Source organism: Mustela lutreola, chromosome 4, assembly GCF_030435805.1.
Source record: "Mustela lutreola isolate mMusLut2 chromosome 4, mMusLut2.pri, whole genome shotgun sequence".
NCBI lineage: Eukaryota > Metazoa > Chordata > Mammalia > Carnivora > Mustelidae > Mustela > Mustela lutreola.
The window spans coordinates 40970371-40998276 of NC_081293.1; the positions used below are offsets into that span (position 1 = coordinate 40970371).

Sequence of the window (27906 nt, forward strand, 5' to 3'; positions counted from 1 at the left end):
CGATGAATTATGAATGTGAAAACACAGGAAATTAATGTTTGGAAGACCCTTGATTTTTTGGAATGCTTTAGAAAGAGCAAGGGCAAGTTGCTAAAAAACTGTTAAATTGCGGATACATCAACCATGCAATAGCAGAAAATTGGCAAAAATGGAGGATTCTGCTCTTAGATTACTTCAAAAGTGCTTTAAAATTTGTCTTTGATTTTAAAGGAAAAACTGGAAATGATAAGTCTCATACTAAAAAAGAGGAATTGGCTTAAGACTGAAAAATGTCCATTAAAAAAGAGTACAGTTTTTAGGGTTTGTGTGGGGGCGGGGAGGGAAAGACTCCTTGTTTTACTTGGCTGTTGAATAACGGACCAGTCATGACCGCTGTACATGCCACACTATAAAAGGGCCTCGGAATGAAGTCCATGTATCCATGTTCCCAGGCCTGTGGGCAGTAAATGGAGTAATAACAACATGTTTCATAGATTCCCCTACATTTGATGCAGGGCCCCAGCCCTCTGGAGATTTCTCCCAATATCCTCTGGTTCTGTCACAAAGGGACGGTTCCTCATTTACATGAGCCCACAGCTAGGTAGATAAGACAACGCTGCTGCCTCTTATACCCTTGTCTCCGCCAAGAGCCCCTACCTTTGCCAGAAATCATACCCTTCCTACCAAGCCCATGGCTACTACTTCCATGCTCCACCAAGCCCTGTGACAGGTGGACCTATGAGGTGCCCAAACCGTGTGGTGGTTGGTGAGAAAGGAGAGATACAGCTACAGAAAGCTTTCTGCATAGAGCAAAGGGCTTGGGCTGGTTCTGCGCAGCTGAAAGACCTTGGGGAAGTTAAGCTCTGTGGGTCTCTGTTCCCTCTTGTCTACAATGAGGATAACCTCAGAGAGTTGTGGCTGCACCCATAGGCCTAAGCATCTCCCATGTGATTAGATGGTGTTGTTTTCTGTACTTTAGAGCTGAGTGCTTTGGAAGCACAGAGAGGTTAAGGACCTGGACCACAATCATACACAAGTCCCATCCCAGGGAATCTTAATTAAGAGACTGTCTTCTTAATTATGCATCCAAACTGAAAAGATGCTGGTTTGATAGTTTTACCTCACCCCTATCATGTTTTAAGGAGGTCTGTGCACAGGATGCAAAAGTAGTGCCTCTAAGACAGAGGGCAGAGGGCAGGGAGTACTCCTGACAGATGGGACACCTCCACTGTTCTGTATGCTGATGTGTGTACCCAGAGCAAAAGGGGTGAGTGTGAGAGACAGACAGAGACAGAAAGGAGAGGAGCAGGGGAGGATGCAGGGCTAGAGGAGGCAAGGATCTGGTCACATAGGGTGGGATAGCCTCTCAGCCTTCATGCTTTAGGAGAGGATTTCCCCGCTGCATTTATATCCACTACAGAAATCCAAAAGGCTTTTCATTATTGTGGGGATAGGGAACAAGACCTAGGTCATGGCTTTCATAGAGCTTACATTCTAGTGGGGTAAGACAGGCCATCAAGAAGTATTAAAAGAAGACAACAGGTCCCAAATGGAGTCACTTATACTCAGCCACATGATCATGGAACCAGGACTTATAGTTTGGGCTTTTCCAGAAATGGAATCTTAAATCAGTCCATCAGTAATCTGGTCAGTACTAGTTAGGTCATCTACTGGACAGACCTCAACGATCCCCTGCAAGAAAGCAACCTCGCAATAACCAACCTGCATTTTTGTGTAGTGTAATTTCCTGCTCCCTCTGTCTGTCAAAGTTTTTCAGAGATCCTCTCTTTTAGGTTGGATACTGCCCAATTTTTATGAATCATTGAATAAAGCCATTAAGATCTAAATTTACTCAGTTGAATTGTGTTTAATAGAAGTACATAAGATACATTCAGATTTTGATAACTGCTCTGAAAAAGGTGATCCCAGTGGCATATTTTAGATAAATTAGCCTGGAAGTCCTCTCTGAGGAGGTGAATTTGAACAGAGTGAATGACAGACAGGGCCACCATGCAACTAGACAGGTGTACGCAGAAGAAAAAGAGTTGTAGAAGATTGCACGAGTGCTGGCACCACTGTTGACATGGTGGGTGACAGAAGAGGCAGGAGCCAGACAAGGCCAGACTTTGTACGGCCTTGTCACCCAAAGTAGAGTTATTATTTTTAAAAAATATTTATTTATTTATTTGACAGAGATCACAAGTAGGCAGAGACAGGCAGAAAGAGGGAGGGGGAAGCAGGCTCCCCGCTGAGCAGAGAACCCGATGCGGGGCTCCATCCCAGGGCCCTGAGATCACGACCCGAGCCAAAGGCAGAGGCCCAACCCACTGAGCCACCCAGGCGCCCCTGGGGTAGAGTTATTTTAAGGGACACAGAAAAGCAATCAAAGACTTTGAATCAACGGACATGAATTGGCTTGTATTCCAACAAAGTTCTTTTGGCCACTGGTGGGTAGTGGATAAATTTGGTGGAGGTGACAGGGAGTAGCTGCAGGGAAGCTAGCCCAGGAAGAGTGGTCCAGGCCAAATGTAGTAGAGTGACAGGCCAGCAACTAGACAGGAATGGTCTGAAGACGGAATGAAGGGTGAAGGGAAGACACAGTGTCCAGATTAATCTTTGTATTAGTCCTGAAGTAAACAGGAGCAGAAAAATAGGGTAACAGAGTGAAAGGGAGTGAGAAAGAGTCTTTTATAGATGGGAATTACTATAGATGCGGCTAAGAATGATTCAGTAGAGAGGGAAATATGATGATGAACAAATGAGGGTGATAATGAGGAGAGAAGTCTGAAAAAAGATGCAAGAAAGTGGAAGGATTGGCTTCCGAGACAAGAACTAGGAAGACAAAGGACACGAACATGGTTGCAGACAGGTGTATACAAGCGCATACTAAAATTTTTAAGAAGTCCTGAAAAATGATGAACATGCTCACCTCTAGAGTAGCAGCCCCATAACTTACTTGAACACAAAAGCCATTATTCACTTAACTTCTTAGTCTTCACTTTGTAACGCCTGTAGAGCAGAGTGGTTCCAAACTGAAGATTGGAGCCAGACTGCCCAGATTCAGGTCCTGGCCTCACCACAAGCTGGTGGAATAGCCCTGAGCAAGTTACTCAGCATCTCTGTGCCTCCATTTGATCACAAGAGGGGAGAACAGTTTTTTACCAAATAAAGTTGTAAAAACTCTGTGAGCTCATACAAAGCACTTAGCGCCTGGTATAGAGTAAGCACTCAGTGAATCTTGTTACTAAGTCAACACAGGACACCCTAGATTTGGTAGTAGGTATTGAGTCTTTGAAGGGTTTTAGGAAGGGTGCCTGATCATTACTTTGGCTGCACCATCTGCCCCTCCTCCACTTCCACATCTCTGTCTTCCCTTAGCAGTCTCCTGATGGCTTCGCAGTTCCCTTCTTTCATAGTAGCCACTTGGGGCTTGGCATGCCTCTTTCTTTTTTTTTTAAGGCTTTTAATAAATTTTTTTATTTTTTATAAACATATATTTTTATCCCCAGGGGTACAGGTCTGTGAATCACCAGGTATACACACTTCACAGCACTCACCAAAGCACATACCCTCCCCAATGTCCATAATCCCACCCCCTTCTCCCAAACCCCCAACCCCCAGCAACCCTCAGTTTGTTTTGTGAGATTAAGAGTCACTTATGGTTTGTCTCCCTCCCAATCCCATCTTGTTTCATTTATTCTTCTCCTACCCACTTAAGCCCCCATGTTGCATCACCACTTCCTCATATCAGGGAGATCATATGATAGTTGTCTTTCTCTGCTTGACTTATTTCGCTAAGCATGATACGCTCTAGTTCCATCCATGTTGTCGCAAATGGCAAGATTTCATTTCTTTTGATGGCTGCATAGTATTCCATTGTGTATATATACCACACCTTCTTGATCCATTCATCTGTTGATGGACATCTAGGTTCTTTCCATAGTTTGGCTATTGTGGACATTGCTGCTATAAACATTCGGGTGCACGTGCCCCTTTGGATCACTACGTTTGTATCTTTAGGGTAAATACCCAATAGTGCAATTGCTGGGTCATAGGGCAGTTCTATTTTCAACATTTTGAGGAACCTCCATGCTGTTTTCCAGAGTGGCTGCACCAGCTTGCATTCCCACCAACAGTGTAGGAGGGTTCCCCTTTCTCCGCATCCTCGCCAGCATCTGTCATTTCCTGACTTGTTGATTTTAGCCATTCTGACTGGTGTGAGGTGATATCTCATTGTGGTTTTGATTTGTATTTCCCTGATGCCGAGTGATATGGAGCACTTTTTCATGTGTCTGTTGGCCATCTGGATGTCTTCTTTGCAGAAATGTCTGTTCATGTCCTCTGCCCATTTCTTGATTGGATTATTTGTTCTTTGGGTGTTGAGTTTGCTAAGTTCTTTATAGATTCTGGACACTAGTCCTTTATCTGATATGTCGTTTGCAAATATCTTCTCCCATTCTGTCAGTTGTCTTTTGATTTTGTTAACTGTTTCCTTTGTTGTGCAAAAGCTTTTGATCTTGATGAAATCCCAATAGTTCATTTTTGCCCTTGCTTCCCTTGCCTTTGGCGTTGTTCCTAGGAAGATGTTGCTGCGGCTGAGGTCGAAGAGGTTGCTGCCTGTGTTCTCCTCAAGGATTTTGATGGATTCCTTTCGCACATTGAGGTCCTTCATCCATTTTGAGTCTATTTTTGTGTGTGGTGTAAGGATATGGTCCAGTTTCATTTTTCTGCATGTGGCTGTCCAATTTTCCCAGCACCATTTATTGAAGAGGCTGTCTTTTTTCCATTGGACATTCTTTCCTGCTTTTTCGAACATTAGTTGACCATAGAGTTGAGGGTCTATTTCTGGGCTCTCTATTCTGTTCCATTGATCTATGTGTCTGTTTTTGTGCCAGTACCATGCTGTCTTGATGATGACAGTTTTGTAATAGAGCTTGAAGTCCGGAATCGTGATGCCACCAACATTGGCTTTCTTTTTCAATATCCCTTTGGCTATTCGAGGTCTTTTCTGGTTCCATTTAAATTTTAGAATTATTTGTTCCATTTCTTTGAAAAAGATGGATGGTACTTTGATAGGAATTGCATTAAATGTGTAGATTGCTTTAGGTAGCATAGACATTTTCACAATATCTATTCTTCCAATCCAGGAGCATGGAACATTTTTCCATTTCTTTGTGTCTTCCTCAATTTCTTTCATGAGTACTTTATAGTTTTCTGAGTATAGATTCTGTGTCTCTTTGGTTAGGTTTATTCCTAGGTATTTTATGGTTTTGGGTGCAATTGTAAATGGGATTGACTCCTTAATTTCTCTTTCTTCTGTCTTGCTGTTGGTGTAGAGAAATGCAACTGATTTCTGTGCATTGATTTTATATCCTGACACTTTACTGAATTCCTGTATAAGTTCTAGCAGTTTTGGAGTGGAGTCTTTTGGGTTTTCCACATATAGTATCATATCATCTGTGAAGAGTGATAATTTGACTTCTTCTTTGCCGATTTGGATGCCTTTAATTTCCTTTTGTTGTCTGATTGCTGAGGCTAGGACCTCTAGTACTATGTTGAATAGCAGTGGTGATAATGGACATCCCTGCCGTGTTCCTGACCTTAGCGGAAAAGCTTTCAGTTTTTCTCCATTGAGAATGATATTTGCGGTGGGTTTTTCATAGATGGCTTTGATGATATTGAGGTATGTGCCCTCTATCCCTATACTTTGAAGAGTTTTGATCAGGAAGGGATGCTGTACTTTGTCAAATGCTTTTTCAGCATCTATTGAGAGTATCATATGGTTCTTGTTCTTTCTTTTATTGATGTGTTGTATCACATTGACTGATTTGCGGATGTTGAACCAACCTTGCAGCCCTGGAATAAATCCCACTTGGTCGTGGTGAATAATCTTTTTAATGTACTGTTGAATCCTATTGGCTAGTATTTTGTTGAGTATTTTCGCATCTGTGTTCATCAAGGATATTGGTCTATAGCTCTCTTTTTTGGTGGGATCCTTGTCTGGTTTTGGGATCAAGGTGATGCTGGCCTCATAAAATGAGTTTGGAAGTTTTCCTTCCATTTCTATTTTTTGGAACAGTTTCAGGAGAATAGGAATTAGTTCTTCTTTAAATGTTTGGTAGAATTCCCCCGGGAAGCCGTCTGGCCCTGGGCTTTTGTTTGTTTGGAGATTTTTAATGACTGTTTCAATCTCCTTACTGGTTATGGGTCTGTTCAGGCTTTCTATTTCTTCCTGGTTCAGTTGTGGTAGTTTATATGTTTCTAGGAATGCATCCATTTCTTCCAGATTGTCAAATTTATTGCCGTAGAGTTGCTCATAGTATGTTCTTATAATAGTTTGTATTTCTTTGATGTTAGTTGTGATCTCTCCTCTTTCATTCATGATTTTATTTATTTGGGTCCTTTCTCTTTTCTTTTTGATAAGTCGGGCCTGGGGTTTATCAATTTTATTAATTCTTTCAAAGAACCAGCTCCTACTTTTGTTGATTTGTTCTATTGTTTTTTTGGTTTCTATTTCATTGATTTCTGCTCTGATCTTTATGATTTCTCTTCTCCTGCTGGGCTTAGGGTTTCTTTCTTGTTCTTTCTCCAGCTCCTTTAGGTGTAGGGTTAGGTTGTGTACCTGAGACCTTTCTTGTTTCTTGAGAAAGGCTTGTACCGCTATATATTTTCCTCTCAGGACTGCCTTTGTTGTGTCCCACAGATTTTGAACTGTTGTATTTTCATTATCATTTGTTTCCATGATTTTTTTTCAATTCTTCTTTAATTTCCCAGTTGACCCATTCATTCTTTAGAAGGATGCTGTTTAGTCTCCATGTATTTGGGTTCTTTTCAAACTTCCTTTTGTGGTTGAGTTCTAGCTTTAGAGCATTGTGGTCTGAAAATATGCAGGGAATGATCCCAATCTTTTGATACCGGTTGAGTCATGATTTAGGACCGAGGATGTGATCTATTCTGGAGAATGTTCCATGTGCACTAGAGAAGAATGTGTATTCTGTTGCTTTGGGATGAAATGTTCTGAATATATCTGTGATGTCCATCTGGTCCAGTGTGTCGTTTAAGGCCTTTATTTCCTTGCTGATCTTTTGCTTGGATGATCTGTCCATTTCAGTGAGGGGAGTGTTAAAGTCCCCTGCTATTATTGTATTATTGTTGATGTGTTTCTTTGATTTTGTTATTAATTGGTGTATATAGTTGGCTGCTCCCACGTTGGGGGCATAGATATTTAAAATTGTTAAATCTTCTTGTTGGACAGACCCTTTGAGTATGATATAGTGTCCTTCCTCATCTCTTATTATAGTCTTTGGCTTAAAATCTAATTGATCTGATATAAGGATTGCCACTCCTGCTTTCTTCTGATGTCCATTAGCATGGTAAATTCTTTTCCACCCCCTCACTTTAAATCTGGAGGTGTCTTCGGGCTTAAAATGAGTTTCTTGGAGGCAACATATAGATGGGTTTTGTTTTTTTATCCATTCTGATACCCTGTGTCTTTTGACAGGGGCATTTAGCCCATTAACATTCAGGGTAACTATTGAGAGATATGAATTTAGGGCCATTGTATTGCCTGTAAGGTGACTGTTACTGTATATGGTCTCTGTTCCTTTCTGATCTACCACTTATAGGCTCTCTCTTTGCTTAGAGGACCCCTTTCAAGATTTCCTGTAGAGCTGGTTTGGTGTTTGCAAATTCTTTCAGTTTTTGTTTGTCCTGGAAGCTTTTAATCTCTCCTTCTATTTTCAATATTAGCCTAGCTGGATATAGTATTCTTGGCTGCATGTTTTTCTCGTTTAGTGCTCTGAAAATATCATGCCAGCTCTTTCTGGCCTGCCAGGTCTCTGTGGATAAGTCAGCTGCCAATCTAATATTTTTACCATTGTATGTTACAGACTTCTTTTCCCGGGCTGCTTTCAGGATTTTCTCTTTGTCACTGAGACTTGTAAATTTTACTATTAGGTGATGGGGTGTGGGCCTATTCGTATTGATTTTGAGGGGCATTCTCTGAACCTCCTGAATTTTGATGCTCATTCCCTTTGCCATATTGGGGAAATTCTCCCCAATAATTCTCTCCAGTATACCTTCTGCTCCCCTCTCTCTTTCTTCTTCTTCTGGAATCCCAATTATTCTAATGTTGTTTCGTCTTATGGTGTCACTTATCTCTCGAATTCTCCCCTCGTGGTCCAGTAGCTGTTTGTCCCTCTTTTGCTCAGCTTCTTTATTCTCTGTCATTTGGGCATGCCTCTTTCTTGATGTTCCCTGTACCTCATCTGTGATTGCTCTTGGTGGAAAGTTGGATATTTATTTAGGTTTCTTTTCTTTTTTTTTTTCTTTTTCTTTTTTTAAAGATTTTATTTGACAGAGATCACAAGTAGGCAGAGAGGCAGGCAGAGAGAGGGAAGCAGGCTCCCCGCTGAGCAGAGAGCCCGATGAGGGGCTCAATCCCAGGATCCTGGGATCATGACCTGAGCAGAAGGCAGAGGCCTTAATCCACTGAGCCACCCAGGAGCCTTCTATTTAGGTTTCTAAGGCAGGTGATAACGGACAGAGCAGGGAAGCATACCAGAATCATCTTGCGCACTTGTAAGAAAACCATCTCCTTCATCGTCTAATTCTGTATGAGAGTCACCTTTTCCCTCTAACCTCTTCTGAGAAAACAAGAGCCTCAGAGAGTTTAGGGAATTTGCTATAGGTAAGGCAACTAGTGAAGTCAGAATTCTACTTTAGTATCTGGCATTAGAGCCCATGCTCACATTACTACAGTAATTTCAGAGTGCTGTATATAGTTTCCTCATGACCCATTTTGAGGGCCATGAATATTGCATTTCAGAGGACAAAAATAGCATAGATGACAATAGGTCCTAGTCATTGGCTTACCCAGCCCCACATTTATTGAACACCTACCTCGAAGGCATTCTAGATAGAAGTCAAGACAGGTTCTTCCATCCAAGGACTTCCAGAGTGAAGCATCTTGAAGAGAAGCACAGAGGGTGCCCACACAGAACATTAAAAGGCCCACAATATATTGCTGTCTTACATCCTGTGGAAAAAAGTTGGGGAATGAGTGAACAAATGAATCAATGAGTTAACAAGCATGCACTGGGTATGTGAAAGAAAATGTCATGGCAGGGAAGGTTCATCAGAGAATTATCTGAGCTAATTCTTAAGCAGTAATGATTTAAAATAGGCAAATACAGGAGTAAGCAAAAGCTTGTGCACAGAGGATATACGATATATGCCACAGAGGAGGCTCCGCTGGAATGGGGTGAACAGCAGGAATGGTACATGAGACAGAACCAAAACAAAATGCTTAACTGTTCTAATTCTAAAAACAAAAAGCAAAACACAACAAAAAAACCCTATCGATTTTGAAGCATTTCTCTCAGGAATTATTCTTACCAACCACACAAAGACTGGGACTACATGGGATGGAAAAAGGACTTGAAGGTCAAGAGTGTACAAAAGTTCTCCTTTGCTCTTCAACATTTCTCTACATTAAACCATTTTTAAAAAAGATCTACTTATTTTACATTAAACCATTTCTATTCCTTTCCAAGATTATAGTCAGCAATTGCACTTGCTTACACTAATTATTTTTTTTTAAAGATTTTATTTGACAGAGAGAGATCACAAGTGGGCAGAGATGCAGGCAGAAACAGAGGGGGGAAGCAGGCTCCCTGATGAGCAGAGAGCCCGATGTGGGCTTGATCCCAGGACCCTGGAATCATGACCTGAGCTGAAGGCAGAGGCTTAACCCACTAAGCCATCCAGGCACTCCTACACTAATTATTTGTTTATAAAAGTACACAAAGTCATCATTATAGTAGCCCTGTGAGACCATCACCCATCCTCACGTGACAAACAAAGCAGCACCAGGCTCAACAAAACTGAGACTTGTCCAAGATGGCCCAAACTCTCCATCTGGAGCTCAGGCTAACCTGGAGTCACAGGATTCAGTAGGTCTCACCCTCTCTGGGGGTCCCTGGGACCCTGTCTCTTCAAGACACATGTGCTTTTAGCTCCTCCTTTTTGATCTGTTCTGGCTCCTCAGTCTATTTTTCTCAACACGTGTCATGATTCTATTTCTTGCCAACTTTACAAGAGTCCTCTTTACTGCTGCTTCACCACTCAACGTTTAGCAATCAGATCTATGCCCCCACCTATCCAGGTAACCCTAAGCCTTACATATGTTATACCCGACAGGAATTCCCTTTTTCCTTCTATCCACAAAATAACACTAACGGAAATGGTTTATGAGCCATACAAGCAGATGACACAGACCACACAATGGAAGAAACTGGAGAGATATTCAATAAGGGAGATATTCCTTTTTTCCCCACTCTGAAACATTTAAGTGGCAAGCTGATGTGTGTTCCATCATGGCCTCTTCAAACTATGATGTGCAAACTAGAAAATACACTATTGGATGTTACTTTCCCTGCACATCTTGTGTGCTGCCAAATCCTTAGAGCTCAGCCCCAAATGCTAATCTTTGCCATTTCACCTAGCTAATGGCAACCTGAGTCCTCTTTCTTCTATTCTCATTGTGCAAAAAGGACCTCAGCTCCCTCAGCTGAGCATCTTTGGCCTCCCAGTCACCAGACCTCCAGTCTAACCAGCTTGTTCCCACGACACATGTCCCTCCTAAAACAAAGGTCTGGTCACATTACTCTCTCTCACAAACTACAATTTCCTACTGCCTTTAAAATGAAGACAATTTCTCCAAATGTTTCAATTCTGATCCCCAACTTCTGACTTTATTCTCTTCATTCATGCTGGCCATTCCACATTCCTTGCCCACGAACCCACTTTTAAACCTCCTGTTTTTCTCTTAACTTGGGAATACTCTTCCATATACCCAGGCTCAAAAAATGCCTCCTCTGTAAAACCCTCCTTTCCTCTGACCAATCTCTCCCGGTGTTCCTTCAGCATGGTTCTTGTTCCTCCACACAACACTATTTCAATCAGGCTGACCAAACTGTCATCCATTTTTCTATCTTTCATTACCGTAACCCAGCTTCCAACAGAGGAACTTAGACACTGATGCATTCATCAACTGACAAAATTAAATGTTAGAATTCTAACATTAACAAAGCATATCTGAAGTGCTTTAATTTCAGAGTTCAAAGACATCCTGGTTCATTAATGGTAAAGCTAAAAAAATTTTTAAACGCTAATAATCAAATAGATTATTTACATGAAGTCAATGGACCTTTGAAGATACAATACTAAAATAAATGGAGTACCTAGCCTGGAAAGGATGAACTACTCCCATCTAATTTAGCATCACTAGGGTATTACAACTGGGTGGATATTGCCGCAACATTTTGATGTCTATTTTTGCCACCGTCTCTCCCTGGAGGCCTCTCCAATGACTGTGATAAAACAGAGTGAGTGCACGCACGAAGCTGGCAACCACATCAGCTGATGGAGAAGCAGTGATCAGGTAAAGACCTACCTCCGGTCCTCTCCGTTCCTCAGAGCAGGAGAGTCTGAGTGCATGTGAGGGTGGGGACAGCATGTATAAGATGGTTTTCTGGAGCATGCGGAGCAAGATAAAGGGGTGTAGTCCTGTAGAGACATCCTAGATGTATATAATGAGTGATCTTGATACTCACAGAGCAGTGCGGCCAGCACAAAGAGAATATACGCTTGGCTAAGGTGAAAACACACTCAAAGCTGAAATCCCAGTTTATTTTGAAATAGACCCTCTTTAAACTTATTTTGACCGAGTGGCCATGATGACTGTTCTCCCACATGGTTACCAAGAACTAGTAGGTTAAGGGCACTGAACAAAATTCCTTTTAGGTAAAGTTTCTCTGGAGATTTTAAACACAAAGAAAACCAAGACCAGACAAACCAGAAAACCAGGGAGATATTTTAGGCTCTTCCACTCTATATAAATCCCCAAATCTAAGGAGCCTTAGTACTACTACCTCTTAATCCCAATCCACAGGAAATCTTGAAATTACCCAGAATTTTGTTTTCAATGAAAAAACTCTTAATTTCATATTTTTCATACCACTTTTTTCTTTTTTATTTAAAATATTATAACCAATTAACATACTAGGTAACAATGTTTACATTCCAGTGGTGCATGTTTAATGACTAGGGCATGAATGATTAAAAACCACAATAATTATCTCAGCATTCCCTACAAAGTGCCCCATTTTGTTTTGTCTAGAGGAGAAGGAGAGGGAATGGAAGACAGGGAAGGAACAGGAATGAGGAAGGAATGGTATCCTAGAGGGAGAAAAGCAAATGTCAATTATCTTATGTAGGTTTCCAGGTTTTAAAACCCGTTGAACAGGATAAACTGTAATGAGAAAATAGATGTCACAGTCCAGGTAGACAGCTAGTTCAGTTTAACTTCATCATTCAGCTAAAAGATTAAGAGCTTCTCAAAAATATACCAAATATCGGGCCTACAAAAGTAATTTATTTCTTCGTAAAATTTACTAAGATTTATTCCTTTTGTAAAATGTAAAGAATGGACTGGTATCACGAGCAGGTTTCTACTTATAAAAACAGACAATAATAATGTCCAACGAACACATCTAACACAATTTTCCAAGATATACAGTGAAAGATTTTCTATGTGAGTCTCTCTTATTGATGATGCAAGGTATATATTTTACACACTTATTGGTATTGTGTCGACATTGGCTATAAAGTATTTAACACACATTTATAATTCACACTCAGTAAAGAGCTTACAATAAGGGCAATAGCTTACTTGGGAAAGCATAGAAAATTAGTGTGAGGTAGTTCAATAAAAACCTAGTTTAATTTGTAAGTTATTGTGAGAATAGAACATTGTGCAAAACTAATCCACAGGTAATATTTCTCAGAAGTTTCAGGAACGAAGAGAATCTAAACTAGAAATGACCAGAAATTGCTACTCTTACAAGACTCTCCTTAGGAGCACTTAACTAAGAGCAGTTAGTTTGAAATTAATTAGGACTTTTGTTTTCCTTGTGAGTTTTCTAATCGTACCCCAAACTATACATTTCTGCTTCAATGCCCTTTACCTCTTCATCTTTCTTGCTATTAAGGAAAAAACAGTTTCCTCTGATTCAGGAAAAACCCAAGAGAGATCATAGAAATACAATGTACACTAACATGTAAAGGATATGGAGGCAACATTTCAGAGGGCTGCTAATGACAGAACAGTGGTGTTTGGTTTTTCTACTGAGAAGAGAAGTTTACTGGGGTCATGGGGCTTCATGCATTCACACTACAGCTAATGTGTGACTAAAGAACACTCACAAACAAACTACAACAGTATTTTTGAAAATAGACTATGTCTTTACCTCAAAATGTTGTGCAGGCTTGTGCCTAGGCAACACTGAGCAGGTATGTCTTCATATGTATAGCACATACTGGCCCACAGTATAAATCAAGTCTTATCTGTAACCCCAAAAACAGTTTTACTTGCCCACTGCTGATCTATCAGACACTGATGTCCTCTTCAGCCTCATCTTTTTAGACAAAACAGCAGGATTAACATGGAAGAGAATAATGAAAGGGCTTACAGGAAAGTTTGCTGCTTTGCATACCATCAAGCTTCTCTGTACTATGAAGGGGGCTGTGTGGTAGCCCCCTCATTTGAAAGGCTGGCATTTCTCTTAGAAGTCTGGTGTAAAGCACTGTGCCTTGAACCAACCTGGAAGAGTGCATACCAGGAACGATCAACAGCCAAGGGTGTGTGACAAAATGAGAACTGTTCAGCAAACAGTATGAAAAGAGTTGAGATGCTCTATTTATGTATATTATAATTAAGCAATCCCAACAAAACAATCATTTTACAAATGGTCAGTATACATTAGTAACAGAGTAGTAACCAGGAAGAACTGTGTAGAAAGAATTAGTGTCTCTTTCCTCCAAAGCTGAATAATAAAATAATATAAAGTTGTATAATAAATCTTAGTCAAAATAATTTTCTGACCGTAAGATCTGGGTATAACATATAATGTTGAAAAACCAAAGTTATAAGAGAAGCAAGGTGGCTTTACATAAGTACTGCTTGACAGAAATCTTACTTGTAATTTCTCTTAAAAAAAAAAATCACACACAAATGTTTAAGATATTTTAAAGGTTCAAAAAAGCTTGTGAAATAAAAAGAACCAGTACATCTTTAGCTTAACAGATTTAAGAAACAAGGGAAAGTTGCATTTAGATATTGCATTTTAAAAACCTAGGGCACGCAACACTTAACAGACTTTCTTTTCAGGATAGAATTTGTTAAGTATTTTAGTTTACATTAAGAATTAATTCTACATTAAGAATTCCTTTTCTCTGAATCAACTGAAACATGCTGGTTGGCAAGGAGGAGCTGGCATTTACAACAAATGATACAAGAAGAACACCTGGTTTTCCTTTCTTAATCAAGTTCTCTAACAACAGAGATGGCTTACTACTATCAAACAGAAAATATGGGAAACTTCTGAAAGCATGTCAATTGTTAAAGTGCAACAGTGAAATAATCTATCCTAGGGAAAATAAAGCTGATTAACTGCCAAATACAAACTAAGTACACACTCATGCTCAAATTTCTGCTAAAAATCGTAAATCCAATTCTGTTTCTATACTTCAAGAGGTGTTATAGTCTCAAAATTCTAATTTGCTTAATAAAATTAATGCACCATGTTGTATGAATAGAAAAGGGATTGATAAAAAGGCTGACATCTTCAAGAAGCTAGAAATCATGACTTGAAACCGTCAAAAAGAAACCTGTTATTTCAAAGCATAGAAAAAGGCTAATGTATTTTAATCCTAAATATTGCACATTAACAATAACCTAAAATACCTAACTCAAAAGGAATCTTGCACTACATATACGAACAACATGCCAAGCGAACTTTCAGACACTGCATATTGAGATGCGCCAGTTCTGGCTCCTATTGGTCATGAATTCCCACGGGCTTTCTGCCTAGAACCTTGACACTTACTTAAGTATCCATTTCCCAGTTCATTATGTGAAATCCTTCTTGTTTAAAAAATAACAAAAGGTGCCTGGGGGCAATACAGAGAACTTGTATTTCAGAGATTATGAAACTTCAGTGACATTTCCTTAAGAAAAATTCAGTTGTGGAGAAAGAATTCTGCAGGTATAAAATGTAAACAGTTCACATACACTTGTCAGGAGCAGCGCCATTCTTACACTACTCAACATCCACATTGCATGTTTTATTGAAAATCAGGTATAAAAAAACAAAGACTCAGACTAAATAACCACCACTTATGCCTGCTCTGCTCAATGTGAAGAAACAGTCCTTAGAAAATGATATCCTATATATGGCTGTGTGCTACTATTTTCAGATGAACGGTAGGTATATTGCTCATTTGATACATCACCTCCAGAATTGAAGTAGGCTTTGGAACCTCCCAACAGTTAGTATAAATATGATTATGCTACAGGTAGAATCAAATGGCCAGAAAACACCTTGAGAACTGGTGCTCAACTGACTGACACTGTGAAAGGAAACCAGAAAGGTCCAAGGTCTGAGGGCCTGAGGCTGCAGGAAAGGGAAAGACCAGACTCAAGACCACTGCTGGGACCTACAGCCTGAGATTAACTCAGTGTATACAAAAACAGGCTCATAGCTAGTAGAAGTGAACCATCTGTTTATTTGCATTGAAATGTATTATTCATGAAGTATCCTCTTAACTTTATGTGATCATAAGCTTTGAGCATGCCACAGATTTGCAGAAAATACCATATTCTTTGAACTTTACTTTTGTTGTGTGCGGTTCGGGAATAAGACGGTGGTAGTAGACGCCCAGCATCTTCGAAGACATGCTCTGAGTTATACTGCCATTTAGATGATGGGGCCTTTGCCAAAAAACAATGTAGGGTACCTACCAATTGTTGTAATTAGGATTGGCAAGTAGCAAATATTGGAGGTTTTTTAATGCGTTCATCATTTACAGTAGTTATTCCTGAATACAACTGGCTACAGGTTATTTTCCCTCACTCCTCTGGGGTTATTTCATTGATAAGCACATAACCCTGAAGGATAGCATCATGAACAAAACATCTGAAATAAAATTCTAATAAAAAAAAACTATAAAAATCTTAAATAATTCATGATATAGGCAAGTCACCACATAATAGTTGTTTTGATAAACAAAATTTTACAAATTCAGTAAAAAAAAAAAAAATCAGCAGCATAAGATAAAGCAAATATGCAAAAATTTTAAACCATAAAATAATTAGGTTTACATTATACAGTTAATTACAGCAAAATACAATACAGTTTTGTTGCTGTTTTAAAACACAACTTAAGTTTTAAATTACATCACTTGAAATTAAAAAAAATAAACTACTTTACTACAAAATGAATTCTACATTTTTGAAAAATCACTCAAAAATAAGACCACTGAATTGTTTTCAAAGTAGTTCTATCAATGACTAAATGACTCCCCATCCCCCCACCCCCCAAAGGCCCAAGTAGTCATCTACAGCAGCCCAGAGGTCCAGCTGATGCTTCTAGACTGCTGTCTGTATCTGAGGCCAAAGTCGGATCTGTTGACATTGAAGACACATCATTGACAGACGATGATGACGATGGATGCTGAGAGCCATTGATCACTGCTGCACCTGTGCTATGAGAAACAAAACAGCAAATCAGTTGCAGACAGAGTTGTACACTGAACTACCTATACTGTACTGGCTACCTCTCATGGTCAGTGGTCAATACCTTTTTTTCTCTTGGCTTTGAAAAGGCTCATCAGGTTGTGCGTGAATAATACTGGTAATACATGCAAAAGTGTCTGTACTGCATTTTGTCAGAGAGATCTCAAAGAGATACATGACCCAGAAAGTTAAAAACTACTGCCTTAATAAAAATGACTTATGTTATCTTCTCACTGTAAACTTCAAACAGTATTCTGGTACTTTTTTTTTTTTTTTTTTAAGATTTTATTTATTTGAGAGAGAGAGTGAGAGAGAGCATGAGAGGGAGAAGGGCCAGAGGGAGTGGAACAAGTAGACTCCCTGCTGAGCAGGGAGCCCAACTTGGGGCTCCATCCCAGGACCCTGACTTCAAATCCCAGGCTGAAGTCAAAGTCAAGACACTAATCCTACTGAATCACACAGGTGCCCCCTAGTCATCTTGTTTTAAAGCAAAAGCCAAGACAAAGGCTAAAATCATTTTAAAAGAAACGGCCCCTTAGTTTAATTGTCCTGTTTTCTGTGAGGTTACATGACTTGGCAGGATCACTGAAATGCCTTAGGTAAACTCAAGTCTTGTTACTTTTACTCCAATACGTACTTGACAAGAGCAAATATGGATTTTTTAAACAGATAAAGTAGGAGAAGATGGTTTCCTTTACTGAAAGTATAGCTAACAAGCATCTCCTGAATTAGAAAAAAAAAAAAAAAAAGGAACAGGAATATATAACCAATAGAGAAGTCCTTTCAAGGGGGCTGGGTTAGGAACAGGAGGGAATGTGGGGCGGGGGAAATATGTTAAAAGCGATTTATGTTCTAAGTGAGTACCTTTTTTTTTTTTTTGGTAAGTACTTCTCAAGTATGGGATCACTAAATAAGGGTCAGCGCAAATTTGAGTTTATTAAATAATGAAAGTTATACTGTAGTTCTTTAGAACATGTTTATGGAATAAAAGCAATGGTTTCCAAATTGAGAAGTAAGAATTTCTAGGGCTGCATTTGAGGCACTCAAAGATGCTAAAAACAAAGCCAGTGGAAATCTACTGCTCCAGAACCCAGCATTTCAGTGTTTGAAATTATACTACTATTTTAATGACGAACAACAGAATACTTTATCCTCTGAGAGCTTGTCTTCAAATGAAACAAGGAAATAGCCAGGGGCTTGGGAATATGCAAATCTTTAGGATGCTGGGGAGGGTGCTGGGAAACAGAAAATGGAAACATTAGGGACAGAGCAAGTGACACAAGGTCAAATGAACTAAAAAGCACACTGAGTATACTTCAGGCGTGACCCTCTACTTCAAATTCCATCCATAGGACACTACAGAATGTGCCTGTTCTGACTGAAGAGTTCACAATACAATGACTAGCTTCTAAGACTGGTAGTGAAATATTCAAATGGTAAAAAGGTTCCACCAAATATATTTTCATGCCTCTATTCTTAATCCAAATTTTATTCAAACTTCTTAATTTGATAAAAATTAACTTTTATTTATTTTATTTTTAAAATTATTTTTAAAGTAATCTCTATCCCCAATGTGGGGCTTAAATTTACAACCCTGAGATCAAAAGACGCATGCCCTACCAAAGTGAGCCAGCTAGGTACCCCAAAAACTAACTTCTAAATGCATTAAGTGGTTAATTTTTATCTGAAAACCAAATTATCTATGAAAAGAAAAGTACTTGGTTTTTTTCCCCGAACTTTAAAGCCATCAAGTAAATTCTCAAATATTTGAATGGCAATAATAGGAAAAATGGTTAGTTTCAGGTAGCTGGGTCATTTCCCTCTCAAGTAAGTCTCTACACCCTCAAAGGCAAGCAAACTCACTGCAGTATTATCCAAACCAAAATAAAAACAGTAAAGTGGGAAAAATAATATATTTCATTTTATTTATGTATTTGATTTTTAAAGATTTTATTTATTTGACAGAGAGAGAGAGAGCAAGACAGGGATCAAAAGCTGGGGGAGTGGGAGAGGGAGAAGTAGGCTTCCTGATGAGCAGGGAGCCCAATGCAGGCAGGACCCTGGGATCCTGACTTGAGCAGGCAGATGTTTAACCACTGAGCCACCCAGGCACTGTTCATTTTTAAAAATCAAGTTGAAATGGCATTGTGATTCTTTGATATTCTAATTTGTCAAACACTTTCTTCTGTTTTTACATATAATCAACTGAATATTTTTATTACAGCTTGATTCACTAACAGTTTTCTCTGCACCCTATAACTGAGAATACAGAAAATGTCTAGAAACCTATAGTCCTGTCCTTTCCACTTATTTTATAACCACAATCCAGTGTCAAGAACCAATTTCTTTAAATAAATTAAGAACAGATACAACTGCTCTATCTCATGAAATTAAGTTTATTCAAACATTCAACACTTCAGATATACCACTCATTGGGATAGGATTCTGAAGTATAAAAGTCTCCAAATAATGGACTTTTCAAAACCCACTTGAATCTCCAACATGAATAATTTACTTATGCTACTACTATACATCAATACAATGCCAATTAATTTTGCTATTAAAGCATTTATAAATAGCTTTTGTTACAACTATATTATAGGTAAAAGCTGTCAAAATTAATTTATATTTTCAATAGAATCTATATTATAATTTGGAAAACTCAATCCTGATCAAAGATTTAAAAAAATAATTTAAAACCCATAAATAAAACAAAAAATGTTATAAAAAGCCACAGAAATTATTTAAACAAATGTTTACAGTACAGCAGAATGGGCATTTGAAACTATAGTTAAAAACTGTACCCCCAGGATCTTTTTTTTTTTTTAAATGTAGAAGAGTTTTAGAGGGATGATTAAAATGTTATTGTTTTACTCAAATTCAAGACTATCTGTCAAATACTACTTGGCCTTCAAGGTTCAATTCAAATTTCATCTCTTTCTAAAGCTGCCCTAATGTCTGTAGCCAAGGGTCTGCTGTCAGCCAAAGACCATATGAGATGCTGGAAAAATCATGCCTTCTGAAGTTACTGGTAAACATGGCTTCAAGTAGTAGCTTTTTTTTTTTTACATATTTGTAATTTTATATTCATTTACTTTTTCTGAACTTTAGTTTCCTCATCTGTAAAATGTGCACAATAATCCTTTCCCTGAGGCCTTAGGTAAGGTTTGAATGAAATAAAGTACATAAACCACCAGTGCCTGTCGTGTAGTATGCACTTAATATATACAAGTTACCTACCATTTAACTTTTCCCCCAATGCTTTATGCTTTCATAAGTGTTAACTCCTGCAAACCAATTTTCTTCTTAGATATGGAACGATTTTTTTTTTTTCAAGATTTTATTTGAGAGAGAGAGCATCAGAGAGGGAAGGTCAGAGGAAGAAGCAGACTCCCTGCTGAGCTGGGAGCCAAAAGCAGCAGTACTCCACCTGGGATTCCAGGATCACGATCTGAGCCAAAGGCAGTTGCTTTACCAACTGAGCCACCAAGGCACCCTATGGAATGATTTCTAATGGCAGTTTTACTGTTACTGCCTTAATTTAGCAAATCAAAAATACCAAAATGAGAAAGATGGTAACTTAGTATCACATGTACCAGATTCTTCAATGAAACCTCAGTTCATCCAAAGTAAAGACTATTAAAATCCTGGTAAGTATACTGAATTGTGAAAAAATTCTTCTTTAAAGAGAACAATGCCAATAGAAAAAGGTTTTAAATTCCTCTTCTTTAGTGGAATGTCAGTATTATAGAAAAGATGTACATTTTATGAAATCAGTTACCAATATGTTAGTATGATGTATTGGTATAACATACCAGTGCTATAACATACCAGTGCTTGGTATTAAGTACCAGTGCTTTCAGATTTAACTACCCAAATTGTATTCCCTATACTTCTTAAAGTTTGAACAAGAACAGTGGTAGAAATGGGAAAAACTGAAGGATTCATGCAACTGAAAATTTAAAACAGAAGAAGTAAACTGCAACCTTAACCAAGCTTATATTGTAACCAACCTAAAGGAGAGGGCTGTCCCCTTATAACTCCATTCTTGGTTCTCTCCTCCAAGTCCATAACTTCTTTGTATATCAACTCTGAAAAAGAAGTGAATAAAGACAAACTTTTCAAAGTCTGAGAGCCAACCTCAGATACTTATGTTTTAAGTAAAACATTTTTACACACATTAACTATAACAGTGTTCTTTCAATGGCAAAGAGTCCCTTAAGTGTCAGTATAAGATTCAAAGGTATTAGTAATAATTCCTTGATCCAGAACTGTGAACTATACTAAAAGAAACAAAATCTCTGCTATAACTAATGTTTCTGAAGTTGGATTAAGGATAGCACTGGGGTTAGAAGCCTTATCTTTTTTTTACTCCACCAGCATTTTGTACTATACCATATCATCCTACACATCATACTACAAATGCTCAATTCTGTGAGGCCTTGAATCATGTTTTTCTTATTCACATCTATTTCCTGAGCTGTGGCATAGTACATTAGGTGCTTATCCAGATATCTGTTAAAAGATTTAAATGTGAGCATGTATGGAAGTTTATTCGATCAGAATGGAATATAAATACATTTTTATTTTTTAAAAAAGCAGGTAGCTATCCTCCAAATCCTTTTGATTTGAAGCATGACATGCTATCACAGTCAAGAAGATTTCTCCATGGAAATCTATTGTTTTTTTTAAAACTAGACTTCTGTACTTCTTACTACTCCAACTGAAGAGATAGCAGATGCTGTCCTGAGGCTATATGTGCCTCCTGCCCTGTGTTCTTCTATGTCAAGTATGATGCACCTTGGGAGTCTGAATGTATACTTCAGAAGAACCTTCTAGTGGATGTTACATCACCATTATTCATCTTTGGGTCATGGAATCCTGTGAGAAGTACTTAAGAGCAATGAACCCTCTTCTAAGAAAAATGTACAAGCAGAACATGTTCAAAGAACTTGAAGGCATTTAATTTCTTAAATTAAACTGATAAAGAATCTAATTATAAAGTAAAATAAGTGGACATATAGATATGAAAAAGAGCTAAAGACAGCTAAGTTTAATTGCTATGGTAATCTTTTTGGTCTTAGAAGGAGAAAAATAAGGAAAGAATGGAAGATGCTTTTCTTGAAAGAAACAAAAAGGAATGATAAATATTTCAAATAGGAGGATTTTTAGGGCGCCTGGGTGGCTCAGTGGGTTAAAGCCTCTGCCTTCAGCTCAGGTCATGATCCCAGGGTCGTGGGATCGAGTCCCACATCGGGCTCTCTGCTCGGCGGGGAGTCTGCTTCCTCCTCTCTCTCTGCCTACTTGTGATATCTGTCAAATAAATAAATAAAATCTTAAAAAAAAAATAGGAGGATTTTTTTTTTTTTTTTTTAAAGAGAAAACAACACCTGTTTGTGAAAAGGTATTAGGGCATAGGAACCAAAGCTAATCAGGAGTACTAACTAGGCAAAGCACAAGTTAATGGTTCTGGCAATGGGCTTTCCTTTTTGTTATAATGCTAAAACTCTTAAGCAGATCTTAAACAAAAGGCAGTTTGTGGGGAATTGAACTTCACTTGGACTAGGAGAAAAAGATAGAAAATAAAGGTAAACATGTTTAGAGTAATAAAAAATCAGATACATCTTTACACACAAACAAAAATACAGCTGACTGCTGAGCAACACAGGTTTGAAATGCATGGGTCCACTGATATGTGGATTTTTTTTCAATGAATATACATACAGTACTGTAAATGCATTTTGTCTTCTGACTTTCTTAATTTTTTTCCCTAGCTTACTTTATTGTAAGAATGCAGTATATAATATAAATAATGTAAAAAATATGTGTTAATCAACTATGTTATTAGTAAAGCTTTCCGAAAACAGCAGATTAGCAGTTGTTTTGGGGTAGTCAAAAGTTGTATGTGAATTTTCAACTGTGTGTGAGTCAGCACCCCAACCCCTGTGTTGATGGGTCAACTATACTATGCTTCACTAATTTTAAGATGCACTTTTTCTAGTTTAATAGCTATGAAATGGAGTTAATTTTATAATCAATGATGCAGTGCAAATGCCAGTGTTTTCTCTTAGAGGTATAATTATGTGTTTTACGATTGGTGGCCTATTAAGATTACAAGAAACACATAAACGTCAATTGCAAATATAATGATGCATAAAAATATCAGGTAAGATATTTTAATACATACTTTGGTCCACAATTATATCCTTGTACATTACTTATTACATATACAGATGTACTAGGTTCTACTCAATTCTATCATTCTGGTGAGGTCTATAGAGTCTAACTTTATGTTTCCCAAAAGTTAACTCAGAGAAAACTAATCTTGGTTATTCCTAAGAAAAAAGAATCAAAATCCTTCTTCCCAAACAGATTCACAGATGGAACACTTGTTCAGGTTTATACCTCCCCACGACCTTTAGCCTTTCCAACTATTTAGCTACTTAAGCTCTTAATAACATGTCTCCATTTTAAGATCAGGTAAAGAAAGGATCAAGCGACCTGTCCAAAGTCACGTAGCTAAAAGTGGTCAAATTACTAAATGACAACAAATCAAAAGGAAGTAAACAGGATCTAAAATTGCCTGTCTCAATGATCAAGTAATTGTCTGCCTCAATGATCCAGTGAATCTTCTAAAGAAAGAAATATTTTAACATTTCTATAACAGTGCAATATTAATGTTTACCCACATTCTCAAAGTAGAACTACTATATTAGATCCACAAAGATTAAAAATTAACTGATTCTGTTGGTGAGAGTGGGGGTAAAACAGACATTCCTACACAATGCTGACAGAAATATAAACTGCTATAATTTCTTTGGAGAGTAATCTGGAAATACTTGAAAAAAATCCTGGTTTAGCAAATCTCCTTGTAGGATTTTTCTTACAGACATGTTATTTATTACATGTGCACAAGAAGACTGCAGAGTTGTCTGTAACAACAATAGACAGGACAGAACTTAAAGCTCTTCAAGAGGGAGTGAATACAGAAATTATGACACAGCCATCAACAGAATACTAACCAGCTATTAGACCAAATGAGCCAGATATGCGGGGCAAGATGGAACAATCTCAAAGATAAATGATTATATCAACAAAGTAAGTGTGCACAGTATACAGCCATTTGTGATTAACACAGGGTGGGAGAGGAAAAGAGGGAGAAACCAAACACAAGTTTGTATATCTGTATACTATGGAAGAATGTAAATATTCTAGAAAGCATCAAATGTGCTGTGGTGGGAAACCTGAGAGATGCAGATTAAGTCAGGGACAGAGGAGACTTACTTTCTACTTCTGTAAAAATGTTAATAATCTTTTAACCAAATATCAGTTATGAATAATAGAAAGTATTTTTAATTTCCTTAACATGAATAAATCAACATAAAGATCCATAAGCTCTTCCAGTTTCATCTCTGAGAATCTGGTGAATGTTACCTTTCCATTCTTCTATTGTATGTTCCCTTTCATCTAACTGCTTGTCAGGTATCTTTGGTGGTGGCTGAAAAACACAAGGCAACGATAACTGAGTTAGTTTATTGGGAGTATATAAATTCTTTATAATTATTTGAATTATTAGCCAGAGAGAGACTTTAAAAAATACATCATTAGACCAACACTGACCAATCATCAACAATCTTCTTACACGGAGACTAGTTTTGGATGACATTTCATGGCAGGAAAAAAGATGTTTAACTTTTCCTTTTCTTCTAGTTTTTGAAATTGTCACATTTATATCACAGAATTGTGTAATGCTTTGGACACAAAAGTTTTCCCAAAGTGCTCAACATTCTAGCACATCACGTACTAAAGCAAAAAGATAAGAAACAGTGGGATCTAACTTTATTTTGTGTGGGGGGTGCTTGGATATGCTCATTAACTTAAGATGCTATTCATGCAAAATCAGAAAAACACCACAACCATTTATGTATAGTTTTAAAATTAAAAAGTGTCCTCCAAACCTATCTTTAATTCAATATATTCTTCAAACATTAAGAAAAGAACTTACAGCTTCTGCTTCAGAAGGATCATACCAGACATTGATATATGGGTGCTGGAGAGCTTCATCTACAGAAATCCTTTTAGATGCATCAATTACCAGCATTTTGGATAACAAATCCCTTGCCTGACTGGCTGTAAAAATAATGATGTTAATGTACATGTATTTCATAAAAGTTTTTAAATAAATTTTAGAAACTTGAAACTATCATTTATCAAAAAGTGTATGTTTTAAAAAGAATAGATTTTACTATAAAATCGTGCATATGATCAAAAAAAATAAAATAAAATAACAGAAAAAATGAACTAAAACCATCCACTTTGTTCCCCCACCCAGAGAGAGCACTGGGTTATATCCCGTAAGAATATAAATACACACACACACATACACACACACACCTCAAATGGGACTAAATATACATATTTATAAAAAGTACCTTTAAGTTTGTTGTGTTCTGAGTCAGCTGGGAAAAGTACATCGGGGAAGAGTTTCTCAAAGCTATATCCAGCATATTTAGGTCTGTTTTCAACATAAGTCCTTACTGTTGGCTGTAGTTTCTTCATGAATTCAGGGCATGGTGTTCCAAGCTGTTCAATAACTTTATTCCACTGATCAATATCTAATATCAAGTAGCTAAGAAAAATATTCTGTATCTAATGTTCAACACATTAGCCATAGCTATATTAAAATAACAAGAAAATGGCAATTTAAAAAATCCTAAGAAAGAATGTGGCAGTTATAAATCTATCTTATAGCCACTTTGTAAAAGGCAATGACTGTAGATAGAAAGGATCAATAAATAAGCTTTGTTAACCTTACTGTATGTGTATAACTACTAATACTGATTTCCATTAAAAGAGAAGCTTAAACCCACAAATTCTAAATACAAATGATAAGTGACTCAAGGAATAAAGATAATTACTACCCACAGGACTCTAAATTTAAACTGTACACAATTCTAGAATACCAAATCTATCTTTTTTTCCAGCTTATCAGAAAATGTAAATGCATTTCCTGGAGGATAAGAAATTATAATCGGTCCTACTTTTTTTGTTTTTTGCACTAACAGAAAATAACCAGTAGCAATAAAAATGATGGCTTTAACAAAAGTGGCATTTTCTTTTACCATTCTTTGTTTAGCTTATGTTAATTAAAATGTTTTTAAAGCTCTAAACTTAAGACAATGAGACTGCATTTTGGTAAGTCGTGAGGTTAAGATTCTCTGGTCTTTTTCATCCTAGTCTTTATAGTTCAAGTCCTTTGTGCAGACTAACTCAAACTTTATTATTATAACCCAGTAAGTATGGCTTTTCCCATTCCTCCTCCTACAACAATTCTAAGTATTACTAACTGATAAACACATAACAGATCACTGTTAATAGAAATACTAAAACTAGTCTGATGAACAAAAAGAATGGATCCAAATCTACTCACCACAATATAAAACTATTACTGCTAAAATTCTCAGATGAAAAAAATCAGTATGTTATGTTGAGCAATGAGACAACAACCAAAAGCCACAAAACACATAGGACGTTAACAAAAGAGGAGGTGGCTGGGGGAACAAAAGGATGAACAGAAGCAAAAGACAAGTCTAAAATTCATATTAAATCCTAAGTACTTCTAGACTTACTCAAGTGTATAATTATTAGAATTTTTAATGCAAGCCATGATTTTTGATTTAGGTTAAATAATCAACTCAAAGCCAGCAAGTAATTGTGGATAATTAACTTGAGCAGTTGTCAGAATTAACATATAAAACAATAAATGAGGGAAAGGAAAGTCTATGTCAAATAGTAGGTGGTATTTTGAAAGAGTAATTTAACAATATTTTATTATTAGGGAGCGACAAAACATTATACCTGACCAAGCTGAAGAGCTATCATACATTTGACCTTTAGAAACTACATTTTAGGCCAAAGATAAGGATACGATCTGTACCTGGGAACAAAACACCACCTTTGATCATTTCTCCCATGATGCACCCAACTGACCAAATGTCAACTGAAAACAAAATGCAATGACATTAACATAAAGATTTTGGTTAAAATTAAAAAAAAAAAAATTTAAACATTAAAAAAAAATCACATACACCATGTATACTTTAAAATTATAGAAAGCAGTATAAAATAAAAATGAATGACAGAGAATGTGCTCTAACTACCAGCAGAGACTGTATGTCCTACTGCCAGATGCAGCCTACAGATAGTTCGGCTTCTTGTCTCAACAATTTTTGAACTATAACAGACACAAACTTTATATTTGTTTAAAGAAACCCATATGTATGAATGTACTATATTTATTTTCATTAGAAAACATAAGGAAGTTCATCACCTAACTAATTTAACTGCTGCAGCAGCACAAGGATACAGTCCCTTCCTGGAAAGAGGATTTTGTGGCAAACCATTTCTCCCATAATGCACCCCACAGACCATAAATCCACTATATGTTTGCAGCACAAAAGAAGGAAAAGCAAAGCAAAACGTCATTAAAATCAAAGAAGCATAATATGACTACATATATAAAAACTGCAAAACATCACAAAAAGAAAAAAGTGATTTTAATTTTAGCTAATGGAATAATTTAAAACACAAAATATTTTTCAAAAGGCTTTGACTCACAAAAGCAAATGTGAAGTATATAGCCTTTTAACTACATATCTAATTTTAAAGTGAGAGCTATGCACAGAAATCACATAATTGATAAACTTACACATTTTGTCTCTAAAAATTGTTTATAAAATATGAAACAGAACTGAATACATCTTTGCAAATAAGGCTGAAAATGAACATGAGGTGGCAAAATTTAAAGTTATTTAAATACTATTCTGAAGTTCAACTGTGCATTATACTCTCTCTTTAAGTCAAATTAAAAAAAAAAGCATGAGCAGAAATAATCTAGTATATTAAAATATTTAACAGAAAAATGTGTTTCTATGAGTCATTACAGTTAAAAAGTTAATTAAAAGCTCTTCAGAAATTTTCAAACTGGATTTCAAACTGGATAATTTTATTTGAAAAGTCCTATGTTTATTCTGAATTAAAAGTTACTGTTTTCTTGGCAATGTCATGGTACTTTTACCCTATTATCCCAAAAGGAACAAGTGCATAAAGAATGAACAATCAATGAAGAAAACTTTGTTTTCTTAAAATTGTATATGTTTTCCACCTAAGGGTTTCTAAACCCATAAAACCAAACTGTTTTAAGAAGTTAGTTTTCATTGGATTTAATATTTTCCACAGATTTATTACCTAAAAAGGTCTCCTCATTGACCTACTAACCCTCATCAACTTTT

General features: G+C 37.2%; 1 protein-coding gene across 10 annotated transcripts in view; it reads right to left on the reverse strand.

Annotated features, from left to right (window-relative positions):
• Positions 1–11981: 11981 nt before the first annotated feature.
• The window catches only part of MAPK8 (mitogen-activated protein kinase 8), a 102314-nt gene continuing 86389 nt past the window's right edge, over positions 11982–27906 (reverse strand). For 8 of the 10 annotated variants that reach the window (XM_059169666.1, XM_059169657.1, XM_059169664.1 and 5 more), the window contains 6 exons: positions 26544–26615; positions 25048–25230; positions 24621–24745; positions 24050–24113; positions 20629–20706; positions 11982–16579 (listed from right to left, as the gene is read on the reverse strand). In XM_059169666.1, the coding sequence (XP_059025649.1) occupies positions 16434–16579; positions 20629–20706; positions 24050–24113; positions 24621–24745; positions 25048–25230; positions 26544–26615 (668 nt within the window). In that variant the 3' untranslated portion in view covers positions 11982–16433. Of the gene's footprint in view, positions 16585–20628; positions 20707–24049; positions 24114–24620; positions 24746–25047; positions 25231–26543; positions 26616–26981; positions 27054–27906 lie in introns of all 10 variants that reach the window. The other 2 variants (XM_059169658.1, XM_059169667.1) reach the window with 2 other exon arrangements.